At 37.5% G+C, this 23,124-nt stretch overlaps 1 protein-coding gene across 7 annotated transcripts in view; it reads right to left on the reverse strand.

Moving 5' to 3' along the window:
• The window catches only part of LOC131366804 (cAMP-specific 3',5'-cyclic phosphodiesterase 4D-like), a 152,259-nt gene that overhangs the window by 55,693 nt on the left and 73,442 nt on the right, over positions 1-23,124 (reverse strand). The window contains exon 1 of one of the 7 annotated variants that reach the window (XM_058411611.1): positions 22,517-22,954. The exons of 4 other annotated variants lie outside the window; for them this stretch is intronic. In XM_058411611.1, coding sequence (XP_058267594.1) covers positions 22,517-22,800 — 284 coding nt within the window. In that variant the 5' untranslated portion in view covers positions 22,801-22,954. Of the gene's footprint in view, positions 1-156; positions 1,337-22,516; positions 22,955-23,124 lie in introns of those variants that run through there. 2 more of the 7 variants (XM_058411613.1, XM_058411618.1) reach the window with 2 other exon arrangements.

Consider the following 23,124-nt stretch of genomic DNA (forward strand, 5'->3'; position numbering starts at 1 on the left):
TAGGGTCTTCCCCTGACTCTGATTCCCAATTCCAGATGAGTGGGATGTCTAGACAGGGTATTGTGGTGTTTTGATGTGAATCGCATCGCTTAATTTTCATTTTTGACCCTTTTTTCTTAGTCAGTTTTTTTTTCACAAGTAAAAAGTTGCACTTACCATATCCACGAGTGCCTCCTGAGTGGGAAATTATTGACTTGCATCATTTTCTGTTCCCGTCCTGTGTAGGAACAGCCAGTCTTCATTTATGCCAAGGAAAAATCTTAATGCCTCTTTTTTATTTAAAAAAAAAAACCTCAAACGGTTTAAAGAATGTCATCATTCCCACTCCTTACATACTTTCTCTTAAAATCCTTTTCAAAGACATGGTGTTTGTTCTAAGCATTTGTTCTAATCCATAGCAGAGTCCTGAAAAAAGTCCATAAGAAAGTTATAAGGCAATAAAATAAGCATGTCCACAGAAGGAAAAGGGATGCTCAAAGAAAACCAGCCAGGATACCCACATAAGAGTGAGTCCAAACAGAAACCAAAGCGTGCTGAAGGAGTCATCACTTTTCCGCTTTTTTGCACGGAATTCTCCCAGAAATGACGTCCGACTCATCCTGTGGTGAAGTCCCAGCACTGCCCTTCATTATTCCGGTACGCTACCATATTTCTGCCGTTGTCTAGAAAGGAAGGTGTCATTTTAGACAGGAGGCTGCATACTTGTGCATCCGGGAAGCCTCGGGAGGCACAAAGTTCCTTGGTCTCTGCTGTCCTGCAATGCGCTCAGATGCCATAGAGCAAAACAACAGGGCAGGTCCCACTCATACACACACACTCGCGATCCTTAAACCATCCTGTAGAAACGCATCAAGAGTAAACTGGGGTCTGCCTTCTGCTCCTCTCGTGTACAGCACAGCGTAAGCTATTGATCCTCTTAGCGCAGACAGCTCTGATTAATTCAGCCCTGTTTGCTAAAGGATGGGAGCCTTAGGGAAGACAGAGGAAACAGTGCAGCAGCAGGACCAGAAGAACAGAATAATAAAAAAAATAAAATAAATGTGTCATCTCCCAGCGTTGCCCTGTCCTCTTGGAAGCCCATGTGTTCCAGCTGTCATTCCCAGTGCGACTGAAGAGCCTGTCGGAGCAGGCACAACAAAGCGCTTTTTTTTCCTCTCTTACCTCCTAGCACGTGCTAATCCAGCATACTCGAACTCATCCTGTGAGGAACCTCCAAGCACTCTTCCAGTGCCCTTCTTTTATTCTTTACTAAACCGGGCAATCCTGACTCCACTCACTCTGCTCGAGCTGTGCTGCAGAGCCGGCTCTAGGCTGCAGTGTGTTTGGGTTTGTGTGTGTGTGTGTCAGTGTGTGTGTCTGGGAAAGACCGTGTGACTGGATGTCTGAGTGTAAACGTCAAGGGGCCCCACGAGGGAGGTTCTGGCAGGCCAACGTTACAAAGCAACTAACGGCTTAAACGGATCAAAAAAAGCCTGTTTTTGCCAGGAAATCTGGTTAAGACCCAAGACAAAGGACATGGGTCATAGAAGGCAGACATAACAAAAACGACTAATCCTCAGTTAAAGAATTCCCCTTACAAAACAAGGTGGAAAAAACACACTGCTGACTAAGCAGAAATGGAATATTCATAGCAGGGATACACAATTCCAGTGAGCAGATACACACTAATTCTATTAATACACAAATTTGTACTTGAATTTGTCTAAACCAGCAGACCCATGTGGAGCTTTGACATGCTTTTCTCATGCCAAAAGAGGACAAACAGACTTTACAGCAAAGCCCACATTTAATATTTTCGAGGGTGAAGAATATTTCAGTTGAACCTTGATGTTGTGACCGTGTTCACGCAGGCACGAACGCCCAACAACAATTAGATCCCGAGAGGTCGGGATCTAATAACGCATTAAGAAAAATCTGCATTGACTACAAGAAGGGAATCTTGTTCTAAGAGCATCATTTCTCAGATTACAAAACGATTTTTTTTTCTGATGAAAGAACCAAAGCGTCTTTCACCAACAAGTACGCTTTCATGGCTGTCCGTTCCCTACGTGCCCTTTGCCTAATCATTTTTGTTGTTGTCGTTTTCGTGCCCTGTGAAACCAAACTAATATTTGGAAACACCCGGTGTCCATGCTAAGTCAGTACAATGGATTTGAATGAGATTTTTAGGATTAAAAAAAAAAAGCCGTCAAAGCTTGCTTCGTGAAGGTGTGCCCTCTGACACGAGGCGTGTTGAGGCAATGGAAAGCAGCTTAAAATCGGGTTACAGTCAAATCCTTTGGCTTGGTTTGACGAACAACAGTTTGGCTCGACTGCTGAATACACATCACTTGATGACAGCGTGGAATTGTGGATATTGTGTTGGCAAGCCATAGTGATACAAATAGACAATTCACCCTAGATGAGGCATCAGCTGCTTTATATAGCGTGTTATATGAGTATCGGCACAGTCATGGCACTCGCATCAGGCACTTGAAGTATCTGCAAAAACTGTGATGTCGCCACAACAGAACAACAGGGGATGTCATCCCAACTGTTCTTCACACCTTGTTCACACTTTTCGACTGAAGAATGAAGCCATGGCACGTTCAAAACTGCACGGCTACATCCCTCATCTCTCATCTTGAAAATTCGAAATAATGTTAAGTCTGGGAGCTATGTAACAGTCATTAAGAGTGATGAGATTACAGAGAGGTAAAAAAAAAAAAAAAAAAAAAAGCAAGCAAATTTTTTGTAGAGATGATTATAGATCACATGATATCAGAGCTGGAGTGGAGATTATTACTAGATGAGTGAATTCAAATTCTACTCACCTAAGCAATAAAACACTTCAAGAAAATAATCAATGTGATACTTCATAATACTATATATACCATATAGCCCAAAGTTGATATATAATAATAAAGATAATATTAAACCAAGATGATTATCATTTTTGATAGTCAAACAACACATCATACTCATATTAATCACACATCATATTAATCTTAATGTTGTGGGACATCCCGAAGAAGAAGTGCACTTAAAGTACCCGGATGATGCACTTAATCAGAAGAGGGTTGGGGCTACCAGCCTCTGATATAGGATAAGAAAAAATTGATCAAGATGGCAGACATCTTAGAGATATCTTTGTTAGCTCAATTAGTGTGATTTAGTTTTCAGCATTTAAAAAAATATATTGTATTGTGCTAAAGCTTGCGGTCGTATCATGTGCATTTAATGTCATTTGCTATCGATTGAGGAACAGCCAATACTTCAGCTTCTAAAATTCACAGTGCACAGAGTGTAGTACGTCATTTGGGACACGGCTACAGCTTGTTATGTTACTAGTGGATGACTTTTCTGTATCAGAAATGATAAAGGTACTGCTTGACCATCTGTCTGCTAAAAAGTGCTGTAAAAAATAATCACCTCTCAAAAAATAAATAAATAAATAAATAAACCCTCATCATATAAACCATAGCACATTCACATAAAAACATCATATAAACATAGCACATACAATTAGTCCCTGTCAGTAAGCAGTTGCTACATCAGTCAGAGCTGATGTTAAAAAAAAAATTCTGACCAATCAGCTTCAAGAATGTATTAAAATGTACTAAAATTCTAAAGGGAAATTTGATAGTTGATGTTTACTTGATGTAAGCTAGTGGAGTGCTACAGGAAATGAACATTTGAATGCATCAACAAACTTTTACTTTAATTTTACTATAATTTTCTTTGGACACACTGGAAATCACACCCTTGATACATCTACATGAATAAAACAAATTAATGTTTTCCATCACTTTTAACTCACCAGTCTTTCAACATATTTTTTTTCATCATTACTTTTCCTCTAATATTCACACCTGTGTTAAAATATCTCGATTTAAACAGAATGAAACAAACTGTGCATGTGTGAATTTAACCCTAGGATAATGTCCTTGTGGAAGTCCCGCTGTTGGAGGTCCTTATCTAACATGTACCCGTGGGATCATGTTTACTTATGAACACCTCTGCACCGCTCAGCCACTGGGTGTACATGTTACAGTGGGGCTGGCTGCACATCAAGTGAGCATCTGATGCTGGGAGTCACGTCGTTTCAGCATGAACATAGTAACCGAACACTGAACATACTGCAGAGCAACAATCATTTACTCTACAGAATCTTACATGTATAAACATTTTGAAAGAAAAGAAAGAGATTTGCACGCAAGATTGCGAAAATGCCTGTAGGATAACCATTCCAAGAAATTGCTACAAACAGGTTTGGCACAAATGCACGGATGTTTGAGCAGGAAGTGAGCTTTCTTTATGTAAAGTACTTTTATGTCACATCAATCATCACTCATCCTTAACTTAAAAGTCTTGGCTTGATGTCTACTAGGGTTAGTCCCAGGCAATATCCCAAACTATAATATAATTTGGACTATAATGGCTTCTCAAGAAGCCTAATCACATTGACGTTATTCCTGTATATCTGTAAAACTGAATTGAGTTCTTTTGGTTGATTTTCCACAAATGCGGCATGAGAAGAACAACAAAAAAACTTTCAACACAAAAGCTTCTCAGGCTTTGAAAGTTTGACACCATCCTCCCGTGATCTTGTTCTAACACACTTGCTCAGGTTTCTCACACAGAAGTTAAGTCATGTAACATTAACATGACGTGTCAGGGTTACTGTATACGATCCCAAGCAGAAATTCAGTTAGGGAAGACGCTATCAGCAGCTCCTTCGTGTGCAGTCACTCTGGGGTGTAACGGAATAAGATAACAAGGACAGCACTTCCTCCCAAAGGCCCACAGGGCTCTATCTCCTCCTGTCCTGACCCTGGATGACTTCGACAAGGCTTCCCTATAACAGCATTCTTGGCAGCAAGTAACCGTGTTGATAACAAAGCCTAAACAAAGGCAGCAAATAAATGCTGAAATGTCTAATGCCTGTATTTGTTTCATTTCTTTTTTCCATCTATCCAAAAGCTTGCTAACAATCATTACAATAAACGAGAGCAACCCATACTTCCATTCAGCAGTGTTTAGAGTAAGTTCATAAAAACAAAGCACAAAGGATTCATTATTTTCTTTACATTTTTTTTATATGACACACACTCCATTTGGGTTACATTACATAAACTGAGTTAAAGACTTTTAATGAGCCTGTTTGTTCTACACATTGCAGGTCTTCATGGACTTATTTGCGTACATATTGTATGCTGTTGACACTTCAGGCTGTGTCCCAAATGGTGCCCTAAGCTCTGTGGACCTCCTTTAGCACTGTGGTGACCTCAACAAAGTGAGAAACAATGACGAGCTCTTGGGTTTTGGAGAATGGAGAATGGAATATTTGACTAGATTCATATCAAAAAAAAGGAAAAAAAAGAAAATATTCAGCATATGTTTTGGTGTCATCATGGGGAAAAAAAGATCACTGATGTAGTGGGGAGAGATATAGCTAATTGTGGAAATTACACAGAATTAATACAGTTTAGTCAGTGAGAGCTGCTGAATGTAAGAGAATTTCACCCTCTCTGCTATAGTAGCTATAGTAGGCTAATTACAAAATAAACTTTTAGAGATGTGGATTGTCCACTACACAGATAAATCTCACAGCTGTGAGTCAGAAAACTAAACACACACTGTTTCCTCAAGATGTTTTATAAGAATAAAAAATCCATTGAGCACATTATTATGACTCACACCAGCTGCAACACTGGAGATGGTTCAGAGAGCGCTAGAGCTGTCCCACTAACTCCAGCATAAAGTACAAAACTATCACCTCTGGTCCTTGCTCTTAGTCTTTTTTATGTGTTCGACATCTATTTTTTAATCTAATCTGTCCATTTTTGTTCTTTGTCAAATTAGCCTCAAGCCTGAGATGTGAGCAGACGAGCAGATGCACGCGACTTTAGGAACTTTAGAACTGGGTAAAGATACAAACTCATTCACTTGTTTCTCTTAACTTTGTTTAAACCCTCGCTGTTACTCCGTCATCTGGGTGGCTGCAGCTCCTGCCAATCAGCATGAACCCGGCCTTCTTTCATGACTAAAGTCTAAGCATGATGAGCTGAAAAAATCTGACCTGGTATATAATTTATGCGTATACATTTTAAACTTATTCTGACCCGACAGCCACAACATACTTCAGACTCCTTACTATTACATGACTGAGAGACTCACATCCACTATCCAGATTAAAAAAAGTATTTTCTTTTCTCCGATCACTTAAACAATGATTTACTACACAGTTAATGCGTACTATTTTACACTGTATATGTATGAAGTATGCAAGTGTGTAACATAGCTAGACAGCCAGAAACTCTATTAATCCTGTCTGTGTCATTAACTACAGTAGTAACTAGTAAGCATGCACTTGGTCTGATTTCATCAGCAAGAGATGCCATGCTGCTATCAAGCCACTAGGTGTTAGTATGGAGCTCCACACCACACCATCATATCAGTTGTTTCATAACCACAAGGAACACAACACTACACTTTTATTCCCAAAATTCATCTGTAAAGCTACACTCTAACATGGAAAGTATTTACTTTTAATACTTAATTAATTACTATTTAGGCATACTACTTATACACGCAAACACTAGTGTGTTTTATGCAGTTTGGGACACAGCCTTGATGAGTGATGTTTGAGTAAAATACAGCTTTATAATTTAAAGGTTTTAACTGCACAATGATCACCTTAGAAAGAGATAAATATCGATGAAGCACATGGGGTTGAATTTATTACAGATTAACAAGAACAATGGCAGCAGTCTGTAGTTATATAATAGAGCACAGAGGGTGGAAAGGCCAACGGAGTAGTGTGTGCCTGTGTGTATGTGTGGCCTTGTGTTAATATCTTGGTGGCGACAGTCTGATGAGAATAACTCTCAGTTTTCACTTTGTGGAGACATTTTGCTTATTCCCATGAGAAAAACTGATCTCTCTCTCTGACACTCTCTCTCTCCTCTCTCTTTTAGGGTTTCCTTTTGTTTAATGCAATGGAAAGTCCTCACAATAACAGTAAGACAAAATAATGTGTGTGTGTATGTGTGTGTGTGTGTGTGTGTCTGGGTAGGAGCTGTCACCCGCCATTCTGGCTCGCTGAAATGGGGAAATGTCAAGTGCTCCCAGCGCAGGAACGCAGGTAAACAGCGGAGCAGGAATAGAGGTCACGTCTCAGCTCATACTGAGTGCTCGAATCCTGACACACCAGACTCTTGCTGAGCTCACAAGTGATCACAATGCACTGCGACACGCAAGAGAATACACCACAGCAGCCTCGAAACCCACGTTAACAGCAACGGATTGTTAAAGTAAAGGCATGTTATGTTCTGGTTCGCTACTAAGCAGTGGCTTAATCTAAAGTTCTCTCAATTTTACAGCAATTTTTTTTTTTTTAAATATACCCAAGCAGACACACAAACATTTATGCTTTATGCCACAAGAAAATAAAAAGGCTGAAGATTTTAAATTTTGTAGTTTTGTCAGTGCAAGAGTAAAGCTACAGTAAGTGCTAAAAGGAATTAACCTGGGATTTTTTGGGAATTAAAAACTTGTTATATAACAATTAATGGTAAAAAAAAAAAAAAAGGCATGTGGTGTTTTTCAATAAATAAACATAGTAATGGTTACCAAAAAGAGATGATATAAGAGAAATAAAACACCTTGTGACATGTTAAACTATTTTTCACTAACTGTATGCCCTGTCATATCTTACACTGTACTTGACAAACTACAGTTCAATCAAATTTCTCATCAAAATTCTTCAGAACCAAAATCTCTTCTAAAATGCAATCATTTATCCCTCAGTATTCTGTTTCCTAATGCAGTGTATTCTGGTCTATATTTCTCGATATTCTCCTACTTCAGTCTGCTTGGCTTTAAATAACTATGCTGTGTAGGTTAGAAGCCTTTTCCATGCTAACAGTTTCACCCAAGACTCATTGGAATGACTCATTGGAATGTGAAGCGATATAGCAGTAGGATTTGGGTCATGAAGCAACCACAGATCACTCTTGTCATTAAGACCATTCAGAAATCCTCCTGTATGAAAATGACTATAATCTTTTTACATGGAATAATTCAATCTTACTATGATCACATGGTTATTAATACCTACTGACCCTCACAAAAGCAGCACAGTATAAACAATCCCTAATGTAAGACTAATAAACAAGACCAGCTCAACTTAACTTGAACAACTGAAGTTAAAATCAGATTAAAATATGTACTGCTTCAGTTCTGAAATCTGATCTGAATGTGAGTATTAAAATCCTTGATATAGGTACACCTGTGCATCAAAACAATTAAATAACTGAAATCTGGCTTACTTTAGGCAAATAATACCGTAATCCTACAGTTATTAGACTACAAGGATTACCAAGGATTAGAAATATCACTAGTAATTAACTAGGAGAGCTTCTTGAGCGATGCAATTGACAAGGTAACAGGTTATGCGACAGATATGGTGATAAGCCATGTCGCCAAGGAAACATAAACAAGTTTCATGACACCACGCAAGCAGATATACAGATAAATATGTAGATAAGCTTTAATGTAATATTATGTTTATAGTGTGAACTGTGCTACAAACTAATCCATATTTCTAACAGTCACAATCCAGGGAGGAATCGTCCAGACACTTGTTTCGAAACCATAATGCCCTTAGTTGAGAGACCCATCAGTGCTTCATTCACACTCCAGCTTAACTGGTCTCAGGCATTCGGGCCATGTTCAGACATGAGCTTTTGAAGCAGTTGTTTGGTTTCACCAAATACTGATCTGCATGAGAAGATTTCTGTGACATCAATGTTGTCAACAATGTAGACATTCTGGATAAAAAAGAACAACTGACTTCAGGAAGCAGCTTTGTGCAGCACATCATTTCTGCACCTGCTTGGACAACCAGCTAAATACCTGTATATTACTGGCATACCAAAAAAATTCTCCTATAAAAAAAATTCTCTTAAGTCACGGGTGGCAGATTGCAATTCCAGTACACAAACAAGACATGCACACTTTTGAAAGGATAAGCTGACCAAACACTCATTTGTTTTGCTTACAACTCACTTTAAGTAAGCGTTGCTCATAATTCACACAGGAGTCTCTAACGCTCACACAAAAAAGCATCCAATTTTGCAGGCAAAAGAGCCTTGTCAATCATAGGGGTCAAAGGACAAGGACAGGATAACCACTCTCTACCATTGTGGGGATCAGAAAAGCAGCTCAGATACAAGAACAGGCTAGATAATAAACTCTAAGGCTAGAATTGGAAGCTTGGAAACACTGCCTGGCTTGTGTCTTGCTTTCTGTTGTGACACGTAGGTATCAGGATCAGCATTTAACATCAACGGCATGAATCCATGTACAGTGAATCCAGTAGAGTAACTGTGTGTCATGGTGGACCCTCAAAGAATCATGGAGCAAGACATCTGAATTTGAATATTTGAGGAGGAAAAAATTTCATTATAGGAATTAAAAGAAAACTGACTGCAATGTTTTTGCATTTCATTATGTCCAAAGATGAATATGTGGGGAAAAGTCCTCCTCTACATGTTTACTTAGGAGCCTTTTTTTGCTGTGGTTTTGTCTGCTCCATGGGAATGAGTTTTAAACTGCATTACAGTAATCTTCAGAGAAAGTCCCTACACTGGGTCACTGTGCTGAGAAAGCCAACATCAAATCCAAAAGAACCATTAGGACTTTGACTTCTTGCCCTTGTGCAAGTCAACTTAGCATTACATAAAGCTGGATTCTAACACTCATAGCACTTTTAAATAATGTGATATCTACTATCAAAAGTAATCAGGTTATGCTTGTTGGACAAGGATATGTAAATAAGGAAAATGAATGGCCATTTCAGGAATGATGTTGTTGAGAATGCTAATGATGTGGTTCAGTAACTCTTAAACTGGCAGTGAACAGAAGAGTGTTCGCTGGATTTACAGCCTCAAGACAAATATTAACAAATCAAGAGCAAGCAGTCTCCCTGATGCATTGGCTTGCATTTACAACTTGGTTTACAAATCGCTTTGGGCTAAAACACACCACAGAGCATTCGGCTTCACACAAGGAACACCAGTTATAAACTGACCTAAGACACAACTCATTCACGCACTAGCCTTTACATTACATACACAGCCCAAGTAATAAGTGAGATAAATATACCTTTATGAATGTTTTGTTGTGAAAATTTAAGTTCTCTCGGCTATATGTGTACACATCATGTCGGCTCACTGTATTTACAGTTTTACCTTCAAGAGGAAAGCAGCAGAACAGAAGGCTATGTAGCCTAAAGCCTAATTCACACTGGCTGCCTTTCTGAAGGTGTGTTTCTTTAGTGTTTATTTAGGCATGTTGCATTTTTTCGCTTGCATACATAACTGATATGTAAACTTCATCGAAACCACACAATCATACTTTCTTTGTATAATGTGATATACTACAACTAGAAATGTATGATGACTGTGCAGCCTGTAACCTCTGCTCCCTCTGTGTAAGTATTTGTACAGTAGGACACTCATGATACCCGTATACACTGTTTGTTTAATTCCCCCGACTTTAGTTGTGTGTGTGTGTGTGTTTATTCATTGCAATTACATTGTAATCTGCCCAACTTCAATTGTCCATATCACCAGTGTCTTGCTGGGACAGTAAAATAAAGCTCACACACACACACACACACATATATATATAACATATGTATATATATATATATATATATATATATATATATATATATATATATATATATATATATATATATATATATATACATATGTATGTTAATTTAATATATTTAATTTTAATTTAATAAAATGATTTTAAAGTGATAAAATGAATGCCATTCACATTAACAAGCAAGAATTTATTGTTTTATATTTTATATTGTCAGTCATTATTACAAAATATTGAGGTCAGGGCTCTGTGCAGGACACTCAAATTCTTAGAAAGCCCTGTGCTCATGGGGTTTACTTTGTGCACAGAGGCATTGCCATTCTGGAACAGGTTTGGGCCTTTTAGATCCACTGAAGAGAAATTGTAATGCTACAACATAGAAGGATATTCTATATAATTGTGTATATATCCAAATTTGTGGCAACAGTTTGGAGAAGAAGCACATATGAGTGTGTGCTGGTCAGGTGTCCACAATCTTTCACTTCATATTCTGTAGTGATCCAGCTTTAAAACCACCACAACAAACAAGAAAATACTGTTTCCCCAATACAGCCCTTTAAAAGGGCAAAAGCTCTTTAGATATCTAGAATTTTAATCATCATATAATGTATGTATCATTACACTATAAACTGCCATATACATTATAAAGAAGGCAGAAGCTAAGTAATCAATTCAAAAATGATGCTATACTTTACCAAGTCTAACTGACACAACAGCATATCGATTCCTCCACATCAGTAACTTACCTAAAAGAGAAAAAACACAAAGAGGTTACGAATAATGTGAACTTTAAACTTTGTCATTGTATTTTTTTTTTTTTTTACAATGCAATAACAATCACACAGGTCGAAGTGGAGCTTTTAGCTCAATAGGAATGGCTCTGATTAACCCGCCTGCTTAAAGTGAGGTGCGCTAAAACTCTACACCTGCTCAGACTCTCCATGGAAAAAAGTGCTGAGTCACTGCGGACAGCTGGACTGTAGCCCCCCCACCAAAAAATACACACAATAATCATCACTCAGCAGTAATGTCTACTGATACATCTGCCCCCCCACAGTAAGCTCTATTTATAATGTGTTACTAGCAGCACTGGGTTCTACATCCAAATCTCTCTCTCTCTCTCTCGCTCTCTCTCTCTCACATACACACACACACACACAATGTGTAAAAGCAGTGGGAGGGTTTCTTTCATAAATAAATAGTTAGCTTTAGTGCTCTGGGTTTTATCAGTGTATATAAGAAGGTCACAAAAATGATGGTTATGAGCAAAAATAGCAACATTTCATAACCAGTAGATGGCACTGTTCTGAAACTCCGTGTGTACCCTAAGGTCATGGTTGTTATAAGACACACCATCTTGGTATAAATGCACAAAATTGTTGTGGAGATATTTTGGAGTGTCATATATGTTGAGGAATTATGGGGCAGTCAAGCTACAGTTTTTATTCCAATGATTTCCATTCATACCCATGTGAACACTGCACAGTGGAAACCATGTAAAAACAGAAAATTGACATGTCACAGCGTGATGTCTTCAGAGAAACCAAGATGGAAGAGGAAGAGGAAGTACAGTACTGATAGTAACCATGTCACACTGACCCTTTTTATATACCATATCTTTATACAATGGCATTGCAACAATACAAGCTTGTAAGAATCCATGATGTGTGGATTAAAAAAAACATTTGAATTTGAATAATTTTTAGACATCCTTGTCTGAAGATCACCTACGCAAAAATTTGGTGAAGTTTGGACAAATGTATAGAATGAGTTTGTCCAAAGCAAAAGTAGGCTTTTTTAAGAAAAAAATCATTAGCATTATAAGAATATTTTCTAACCACAAGGGGGTGCTGCCCTAGTGTGAATACAATCCTCATGGATTCATTCATCCATCCAATTATTTATTCATCCTCACTAAGCACTAAGGTCAGGGTCAGGGTCATGATTGAACCAGAACCCCGGTATCCTAGAGCCACTAGGCATGATGCGGGGTTACATCTTCAATGCTGACAATTTCAAACCATTAAACAACCTACTAGGTTATTTCTGAGAATTGTGAAAAAAGCATAGAATTCCAAGTGGACTTGAACCACAGACCCTTGAGCTGTGAGATGACACAGCAACCTGTTGCTCTGATCTTTGCTAATCTTAAATGAAACCCACCTCCACACATGAAACATATTTAACTGCTTGCATATTCACACTAAAGCGTTATGTTTCGGTAAAAGCACATCCTAAATAATTCAAGGCAGGAGACATGGCACATTAAGGATGAATGCACAGGCAGCACTCTAAGCTTTCATAACCTTGTCATTGAGGCACACTAGAATTGGTGACATCTTTTCAGAACCATTTTAATCGAAATATCAAAGGTTAGGACCGGTTTCTTGAATTGGTTACAGCTGTATAACTGACTTATAAATTATTTGGATACAAGGAAATATTTCAGATGAGTGGAAAACACCTTTATCACAAGGGCTTTGTGTAATGATTGTACTGCTCGATAAACAAAATAAAGCCAGCTTTCACAAACACACAAAGAATGTTTTCCCCACATTTGGAGTTTTAAACAATTTTTTTCTTGCAGCAGCATGGAAGCTCCTCGAATGTGGCTTTTCTAGCAAACAGTGATTGTGGTGTTACAGAGAGACAGACACAGGCTTAAAGCATAAGATGATCTGGCTTGGGTTTTACCTAAAATTAAGAGAAGATTTTATATTATGCAAAGAACCGTTGTGTTTCCTTTCTCATGATGAAAATCTGTTGGAGACCAGAAATCACTAAAATCAGAGAAGCTTATACCTTAGATGCCTTCTCATTACTTTGATGCTTATACAGTACAATATATATATATATATATATATATATATATATATATATATATATATATATATATATATATATATGTATGTATCAGGAATATATTTAGATATGACGTTACACTGTTAGTAGAGATTCTCAATTTGAAACTGAATATTTAGAATATAAATATATTACTTCTATAATTTCAATAAGTATTATGATTGTTTGATTCTTTGATCTGGTCTTTTTGCTTTCACATACTAAAAAACAAACCAAATATGCATAGTTTCATTTATTGTATATTATTAGGTATACAGACAGACAGACAAACAGAACTGAGTAAAAGTTTCACCCTATTACTTTTAATATAAATTTGGATAAATGTTTTATGACTTCTGAATTACAGCAAGATTAATAATGTCTGGAAAGATTAATTTCCAGACATTATTTTTCCAAAAATATTACATGTTAAAGAAAATGATGCTGCTGCTGCTGATTATTATTATTATTATTATTATTATTATTATTATTATTATTATTAGTGTTGTTGTTGTTGATAATAATAATGGTTTCTTCACATTTGAATAATAATACTCAAATATTTGTTTACATATTTACTTATATTACACTTGTATTTTACAAGCACAAGAGATTTACTTTAATTTAAAATTAATATTAATATTTAATATTACAGCTGTTCCTATTAAAGTGGACAAGAGGGTATTGTGTTGTAATAGGGGCCTAAGCAATAAATGTTAATTTAATTGATTATACTGTTTGCCATCATTATTATTCTTTTTATAATTATTATTATTAATAAAACTATTACTTGTCCATTCACACAATGCTTAATTTGCATATAGCCCCCTTGTGCATTCCTGACAAAATGTATACACATTCAACCGAATTTCAGTGAACACTTATCAGATTTCAGCACACACATACTTGCGCTCACACACACACACACACACACACACACACACACACACACACACCTGTGCAATGCCACCTGGATCTCTTAGTCACGCACTGAAGCTTCTGTCATGTTTGCTACTGATGGCTCCTCATGGAATTCCTCTATGAACCTTTGTCACCTTTTCTTATCAGCATTTAAAAAAAGAAAAATATTCAGAGCAATTTCTGCTGCCCTTGAGTTACAAAGAATCGAGCTGATCCTTAATTAATTTTTTGTAGTAAATCTTTGAAGCTCTATCTGTCTATCATAGTGTTAAGAGTAAAATAAATCTGCAGTAATTCTCTGTGAAATGATTCTTTAACACATCAAGTAAAGGCTGAACAGCACATGATGTACATAAAATTATTTGGCTTCTCTGCCCACATCATCATTCCGCTCCATCACAGCACCTCTGTATTTTTCCCTTGTTCAGACTGCAGTGTTTGACCTCGCTCTCTTCTCACTACCCTCCATGATAAGGCAAACAATAAGCTTTGGGATTCATTAATGGGCCTTTCATGCTCTGCTAGGAGTAATTAAGAAATCACATGCAATAAAATGGGCACAGAGAGCTGTGAATACTGCGACGGACCGAAACGATGAGCTATAAAGAAAGTGCCAAGCGCAGCAGAATATTTCTTTTCACAGCAACCTAATCGTCCGAGCCATGCTGATATAGCAGACTGTAAAAACAGTCATCAGATAGCTGCAGAGTTTCCAGAAATTAACACTGGGTTTGTTGTAAAACTGAAGCTTATTTTGAGCATAATATATAACGTATAAACATATGTCTTATGTTGTCCAAATTTTTTAAATTATCAATAATTTTAGTGAAGAATGGAAAATGAAGCAAATTTAACAGGGTGATAATGTTAGTGATCATAGCTACGTACTCAACAAGCTAACTAGTTGGCCTTTTATTTAAATGTTTAAACAATATAGAATGGTATTTAAATAATAATAGCATATTTTAAAAATAGTTTTCTTTGTAAAAATGAATATAGTGTGCTTCTTCCTTTCTTTCTTTCTTTTCTTTTTTTTAAATATATATTATTCACCTGTGGTTCACTGATTCTACAATTTGCTCTCATTCATTTGGGCAATTTCTTATATCTATTCTTTTTCAGTTTTGCACTCAGTTTAAAAATGCAGTATGATGTGCAATTAGTGTGAAGAAACATCACCGTAAATATGTAACAAATGTCAAACTCTGTTCATGTACAATTATAAAACAAAATTCTTCAGGTACAATAATTTCAGTTGTTTCATATTCCATACAAAATTACACGTTTATTTATACTGCCATATTATTTAAAAAATATGTTAGAGGGGCTGTATTGTGTATTTTTGGTGGTAGCTTGTCACAGAGCGGTGTGAATGTAAAAAGGGATTGGATGTGATTGGATATAGTATTTGTGGTTAGGTCTGCTGCTGAGAGATTTCATCAAATCATCTCCTCTGGTTACTTTTAGGAAAGAGAGAGCACATATAATGACATTTTCAGATTTCAGACACATGATTGGATTTCACTGACAGATTACATGTCGAATTTAAGTGGTGGAATTTAGAGCAGATGGGGATTCGTTCTTCTGTCTCACTAGGTATCAGGCTTATGCACATCAAAAGGCATGGAAGTAAATGTAGAGTACAACAGGATGACAGAGAGTAAACCTTAGACACACAAAGAAAGTTAGCAGCAAACCGACTAGACTTGGAGTAGTGGTGTTTCATTTGTGAACAAATCATTTAGGTGAACAAATCTTTTAGATGAACAACTCTTTTAGGTGCATGAATGGTTCAGGTGAACAAATCTTTTAAGTGAATGAATCTTTTAAGTGAACAAATCTTTTAAGTGAACAAATCTTTTAAGTGAATGAATCTTTTAAGTGAATGAATCTTTTAAGTGAACAAATCTTTTAAGTGAACAAATCTTTTAAGTGAATTCTAGGTTAAAAAATCTTTCAAGTGAAATCATTTAAGTGAACAAATCATTTAAGAAACAAATCTTTTAAGAAAGGAATGTTTTATGTGAACAAATTTTAAGTTAAAAAATCTTTTACATGAATGAATCTTTTAAGAAACAACTCTTTTAAGTGTATCCATGTATCGTTCCCACCCATATAAAACACATGACTCCTTTGGCAGCTTTTCTCTGCTTTTTAAAAACTGCATTAGAGTGGGATAATGTCATTGGTTGGATCTACTGAAGGAATACGCCCATTTCTTTGCATCTAAATGAGAGTATTTGACCTACTGATTCAGCTTCCAGTAGTTCTGCTAGGTACTGATTCAAATGCAGTAGGAACTGATTGGAAAGCAGGAGATACTGATTCGAATGCAGCAGGTACGGTCACAGTACATCATTTCAGAGACATGCAAATCATTATATCTTAAAAGACATTCCCTGGAGAAGAGCAATGATGTGCTGTACGGAAGGGAATACAGTGAACAAAATCAAAAGATTTGAGTGCCTGGGATGAATATGTAACAGCTGGTGTGGTTTTACTCTGCTAATAAAAAAATGAAATGAAATGAAATTAAAAAAGTCAGAACCCCTTCCCACCAGCAGAGGTCACAATCAGGAGGCTCACCAAAGAGGTTTTAAAATGCCATTCAGGCATTTCAAGGTCATTCAGGTTTCCATCATCATCCAGTCTGTGTTATTATTGTGTGATTATTATTTAAGTGCCTGTCCAATTAGTATGCAGTTAGTCCTTTCAAACTGTTCAGTGTAGAAGAATCAGTTACTGACTAACTGTTCTGTACATTTCTCATACTACAAAATACCACCTGCAACTAACACAATCTTCTAGGCTGATTACATCAGAGTTTAAAAGGTCTGCTCATGTCATCTATTAAAGCTTTATATATGAGATTTTATTGAGATTTTTTATTGAGGCTCTTTAGCCAGAGAATGAGCCCACGCATGACTTCATCTCTGCTGATGCATAGAAATTCTGTTTCATGTCCCAATAACTTTGTTCTCAGAAGGTACAGCGTAGACAGAAAAAGCACATTAATACAACACGATAATGAAGATGAACTGGAAAGAGACTTTTAGAAAAGAAATTATGTTCAGGATAAAAAGGACAGTGACAAAGCTTTTTAATCTTAAGACCAGACAGCTTCTCTAAGCACAGCTAAAACTTAAGGTTAATCATTTTAGATTACCCTGTTACTTTAACGACAAGGTAATCGTGTGTGATCATGGGAATAATTTGACCTGGGATTAAATGGAAGTAACTCAGTGTAAAATTAACCACCATGAGAATGTGAATAAAAGTCAAGCTTGTTACTGAGTGAACTGCAGGTAGCTCTCTGAGCCGGTATAATGGATTGAGTCCCTCTAGTGGTCACAAGACAGCAAGTATCACTTGTTTAAAATATAAATAAATAAAATTTGAAAGCAGAAATTAAAGAGAGAGCATGAAAAAAGCAATCTAAACTAAACATGCCCTATCTATATCTATATATTGCTTATTGCAATTTAGTGCAAAGTGATTACTTTAAAGCCGAAACCCTTTCTCACTTTTCCTTCCATGTTCCTGTTTACACAACACACCTACACAATTATACTGTTTGCTTTTCAGGACTAAGTGGAACAAGCCCTGTCTCTATACAGTGTTCTCTGAAAACTTTACCGAAAATTGTTGCAGTTCACATAAATACGAATGAGTCTTTTAAGCTAGTAATGAATAACCTGCAGTTAGTTACAGATCAGCGCCTGACTTTATCAACCACATCATCGTGTCACATTCACCACTGATTTGGAAGCTAATCCTGTCTCTAGGCAAATTGCCCCTCTCAGATTTTAATGATTATATGTTGTAGTACAGAGCTTGGATAAAAAGTACAATAAAAAAAATTGCTGTGGTTTTAGATCAAAATTGATTTTGTGTTTACTGCATGAATTTATAGAAATAAAAAAGGATTTCTATCTCAGGAGAGCAAACTAGCTTATATTTTAAGACTCCACTTCATATTTTGAATCATGTCCTCCTCCTCCCACGTCTGATCAATTTTACAATTTACATTTTCACAAGCTGGTGGTTTGTGCCATAAAACTGGACCACCTTGAGCAAAATACCACGGCCTAAAAGGATTTCCTGGAAAACTAGGTTACCTGGGATGTAAATGTCACTACAAAGCAGGGGGCAGTAGCATGTTTTTAGTAAGAGAATACAAGCGTTTGCAGTTTATTGGCCCAGCCTCAGCTTGCCGGAGGGCCGGCTGTAAATGCAAACTGTAAAATCGATTGGCCCTGAGAGGCGGAGATGTTTGTGAAAACACAGAAACGAAGAACTGGTGCTTGAATAAGCTTTTATAACTCTCATGAGATAAATCTTTGTTCCTTGCTTGTGGATCCCTGCTTTACGCCAGGATTGGCCTAAGATCCTTCATGAGCCTGACTGGGAATTAAAGACAACAGCAAGAGAACTCTGAATGTTTCATGATCTCTATGTGCTAAACATTTACATTTTCATCACGTATACTGCTGTCACCCACCCCATACCCCACCCTTCTTTTTTTAATGTTAATCCTATTACTATGCCTCTGGAAAACCCTAAACACATGACTGCAGCAAAAATCATTTATCATTCACAAATTATAATAACTGGCAATTAGCACAACTTCATTTTTCACTCTATTTCACTCTAACGTCCTGCATAACTTTATTCAACTCCTCAATCAAAAACACCCTTTCTTAAACTTTCTGGGTATGTCAAATACAAGGTCAAATATAACAACTGCAAAACTAATGACCATAAGAAAAATACACAGAACAATGAATAAGTGATGCTGGGGCTGATTTCTTTTTATCCTAGGGTATCCCATTAGTAGCCTAGTCCAGAATATTCCACATCCTCCATGTTCACATGAGCTACAAAGTTGTAAAACAGTCACAGCATATTTGTCTGGTCATATATGCAGGCTAGATTACTAGATTGTTTAGCATCACTGAGCCACTGACAGACTATAAGACATAAGAACCTTCTAGAGTCATGAGGAAAAGAAAGTACACCCGCCCTCTATCAGTTCAATGGGTTTATTAACAGTGCCTAAATAACAAATGTGTGAGCCACACCAGAGGAAAAAAAATTGCCTTGTCTTTTAATGGTGAACCATATTAATATGTGAATGGCATTTTGACTAAAACAAATTTGATTCTTAAAAAAGATCCTTGATTCTAGAATCTTCCATTGGATTATAGAACTAGAGTCAGGTGGCAGCTACTTGGTCTATTTGCCAGGAGGTTGAACACGCATATCTTTTTGGTTAAAATCACAGTGGTCAATAATTTGCCCTACAACAGTCTTATTATTCCACTGAGATCCGAGATAATAGTTTCATCTACTAAACAGCTACTAATAGAGATTACGTTTTAACCCATGCATCTAATACCACCAACGTACAAAAGATTGACTTAAACCTAGCTGTTGATGTTCACTCATCTATATATTGGTCTACATGCATATTCATGTTGTGGCCAATAAATAAATAAATAAATAACAAAAACACATGCTTAACCCTGTGTCCTGCACCCTTAGCAACCCCATCCTCATGCCCTTGCTAAACAAAAAATGGCCAGCAAGGGCCAGGGTGCTAACAAATAAACCCCAGCGAGATTGAGAATGCAGAATGTTAATGAGGCGCACTGCTGAGAGAGAGCACCTGAGACGTGGATGAATGAGGCAATGCCTTGTGAAGGGAATGACACCATTCAGCCTGGCTGTGAGATGGGAGATGGAATATTTCTCCGGCTGCAGCTGGCCACTTTCATATTGAAATGAGCTTGTCTGGAGTGTGATTTGACAAAAAAAGACAGCCTTTCACACTCTCTCATGGAGATTTAAAACTAATACGAGCCCCCCAGTCTTGGCATGCTGTGTTCCCTCTTATAGCCTCCACAATCTACAGCAGCTCAAGTTTTATTATCATGCTGCGTTTTATTATTACTATATTTTTTAAGGTCCACGCGTGACATCTTGCACAAATCATTGATAATTACGCAATAGGACATTAGGATATCAAGCTCTCTGCTCACAGCATGATCATTTCAGAGAGAAGGATATTACATTATATGGCATATAGGCTAACCTTGCAGTGGTAGTTATATATTAAATCTTTATAAATATTAAACCTGTTGTGATTAGTGTTGGGGATTTTTTTGGAACATCTATTGTGAACGCACAATTTCAAATGCTGTATTATTTCTGATAATAATTCTTAACCACCAGCAATTCCACGTAAACCAAACTTCTTCTCTGGAGTTGCAACCCTGTAACAATGGAGAGAAACAGTCTGTCCAAGTCTATCACGAGGATCACGTGGATTATCGTGTCTGCAAATAGCTCAGCAAATATTCTAGAGCACAAAGAGCCCTGGCCAATTCAGAAAGACCTGTCGGCATGATTTATTGCCAATTTCAGGCAGCCAATGAATATAGGCACTCAAACAGGCTGTTATTAAAAATCCAAGATCAACAGCGATGGCTCTTCCCACACAAACAAACATCACAGCCGGCTCTGGAAGAACCTCAAAACTCATGCTAGCCTCAAACACCCATCCAGGACCCTGTTTGTTGGAAATATCTTGAAAGTGAAGTTTGTGGGATGAAATGTGATATACGAATCAGCAGAATTGGTTCATTAATGCGTGTTTTGGAGAGGATTTTCAGAGAAAGCTGCAAGCACCAGATGCCTCGTGCGATGACTACAAGCCATGTGTCGGGGCTGTCTCAATCCAGGATTGAGTCATGCACACTAAGTCAACCAAATGTCTTACACAAATACATACAAACCTTTTTTTTCCTCTCTCTCTCTATCTATCTGTGTGTGTGCAAAATGTGTTCTAACTGCAGTGCAATGTTCCCTAGTCAGGGGTGTTACCTGTGCAGGATGGGAGGAGAGTAATATAGAAGTGGATTTTATGACAGAACAGGACAGATGAAACGAGGGGGTGGTTGTCAAACAGTAGCGGTGAACCCTCTCCCTCCAGCTGGCAGCACTGTTTGCTTCTCATTACTGCTCTGTTTACTCACACTGACTAAAGCAGTCACCTTCATCCTCTGACCATCCACAGTGCAGTGCATTAGTAGCAGCAAAATAGCAGAAAATGCCTGTATTATTACCTTTACTGTATTGTGGTGTACCAAATCACATATACCCAGCTCTCACTTCATTTCAAAGACGTGCTCTGTGAATCTGACAAGCAGTAAGATCGCTAATTTGTGTTTGTTCTGTGACGTTAGTGTTTCTCTGAGCATGAGGTCAGTAAATAGTACTTCAGTCAAACATATGTGCTTTTCCTTCAAGGACTCTTCTGCCCCATGCAGCCTTTAGAGGTTAAGATCTTGCAAGGTTGTAAAAAATATATATATATTTCATGCAAATAAAAGATCTTCCACACTGCACAAATGGCAAACAATTCTATCGTCCATCAGAAAAAAAAAAAAAAAAACAGGATTCCAAAAATTCTGTCGATATCATCTGCATATCAAACAATTTCCTAAGTGCAAACAAAAGACTGATTTCCAGTCACGCGCTCTACCCTTGAGAGCAAATTCAAGTTAGGAGCCACTCTAGGGCATCATATTAACATTTCGCCTGCTCATTAGGAGACGACAATCAGTTTCTCATTAAACAGTACCAATAAAAAAAGCATTCTGTAAAATGTCAAGTGTGTTTGTCTAATGGGTTGGTCATATGTTTATAATTTAGCTTTAGCTTCATTCACATCTCATATCCTACTAAATGTTCAGATAACAGATGGATTTGTGCACAAAAGTATTGCAAAATATCCTGACAAACCAGAATCGTTAAATTCTAAATCTATAGTAACAGTATGTAGCTGGAAGTACTGAAACAGAATATGTGTAGATTTTGATCTAAGTATGAGCATCATCCAAGAGTCTCAATATCCACTACAATACCTCATGCTCTGTGACAGCTCATAAGCGATAATCCTGGTGATGATGGGTCAAACAAATAATACTTATTTAAATAACACAAAGACTAAGAAGGCAAGCAGAGATGTTTAAATACAGGACAAGTGGGTGAACTTGTGATTTAAAAAGAATTAAAGTTTCCAATACTTTACCATGTGTGGGCTACTGTGAAACGCCGCTGTTTGTGGATGTTATTGTTTATTAACATGCGCCTCAACAGTCGAGGAGAGTTGCGTGGTGACAGAGTAGTAGGGGACAGACGTGGAGACATCGAAGATGGGGACTTCCTTTCCCGGGGCCGTCGAGGGCGCTCCTGTTGTAGCAGGTTTTCCCTTAGTATCCGCACTAGGTCTTCGTTAAGTCCTGCCTGGTCACCTTGGTGGAGCTGCTTAACAGGCACAGCCAGTGTGTCCTGACTGCCTCCTGGTTGAGCCATCCCAGAGTTGGACAGTGATAAGCAAATCACCCCACCAAGTCTTGAAGAAATAAAAACAGTCCAGTCCCGTAATAGAACAAGGAATCTGGAGTCCGACACTGACTTTATCTAGTCAGCAGTTGCATGCTTTCCTCCTTCTATCAGCATACTGGCAAAATGTTCTGCTCAAGGATTACACAGTCAAAGCTCCAGCACCAAACATATGAACTGAAGGGCTAGTGAGAGTATCCACAATGTGCAAGCGGAGAAAGCAAAGGAGGAGGCTTTTCGATCGGAGAGGAGAAGAGAGGAGGGGGCTGGAGGAAATCACTTGTCAGCTGTACC

This window comes from Hemibagrus wyckioides, linkage group LG16 (assembly GCF_019097595.1).
Source record: "Hemibagrus wyckioides isolate EC202008001 linkage group LG16, SWU_Hwy_1.0, whole genome shotgun sequence".
Classification (NCBI taxonomy): Eukaryota; Metazoa; Chordata; class Actinopteri; order Siluriformes; family Bagridae; genus Hemibagrus; species Hemibagrus wyckioides.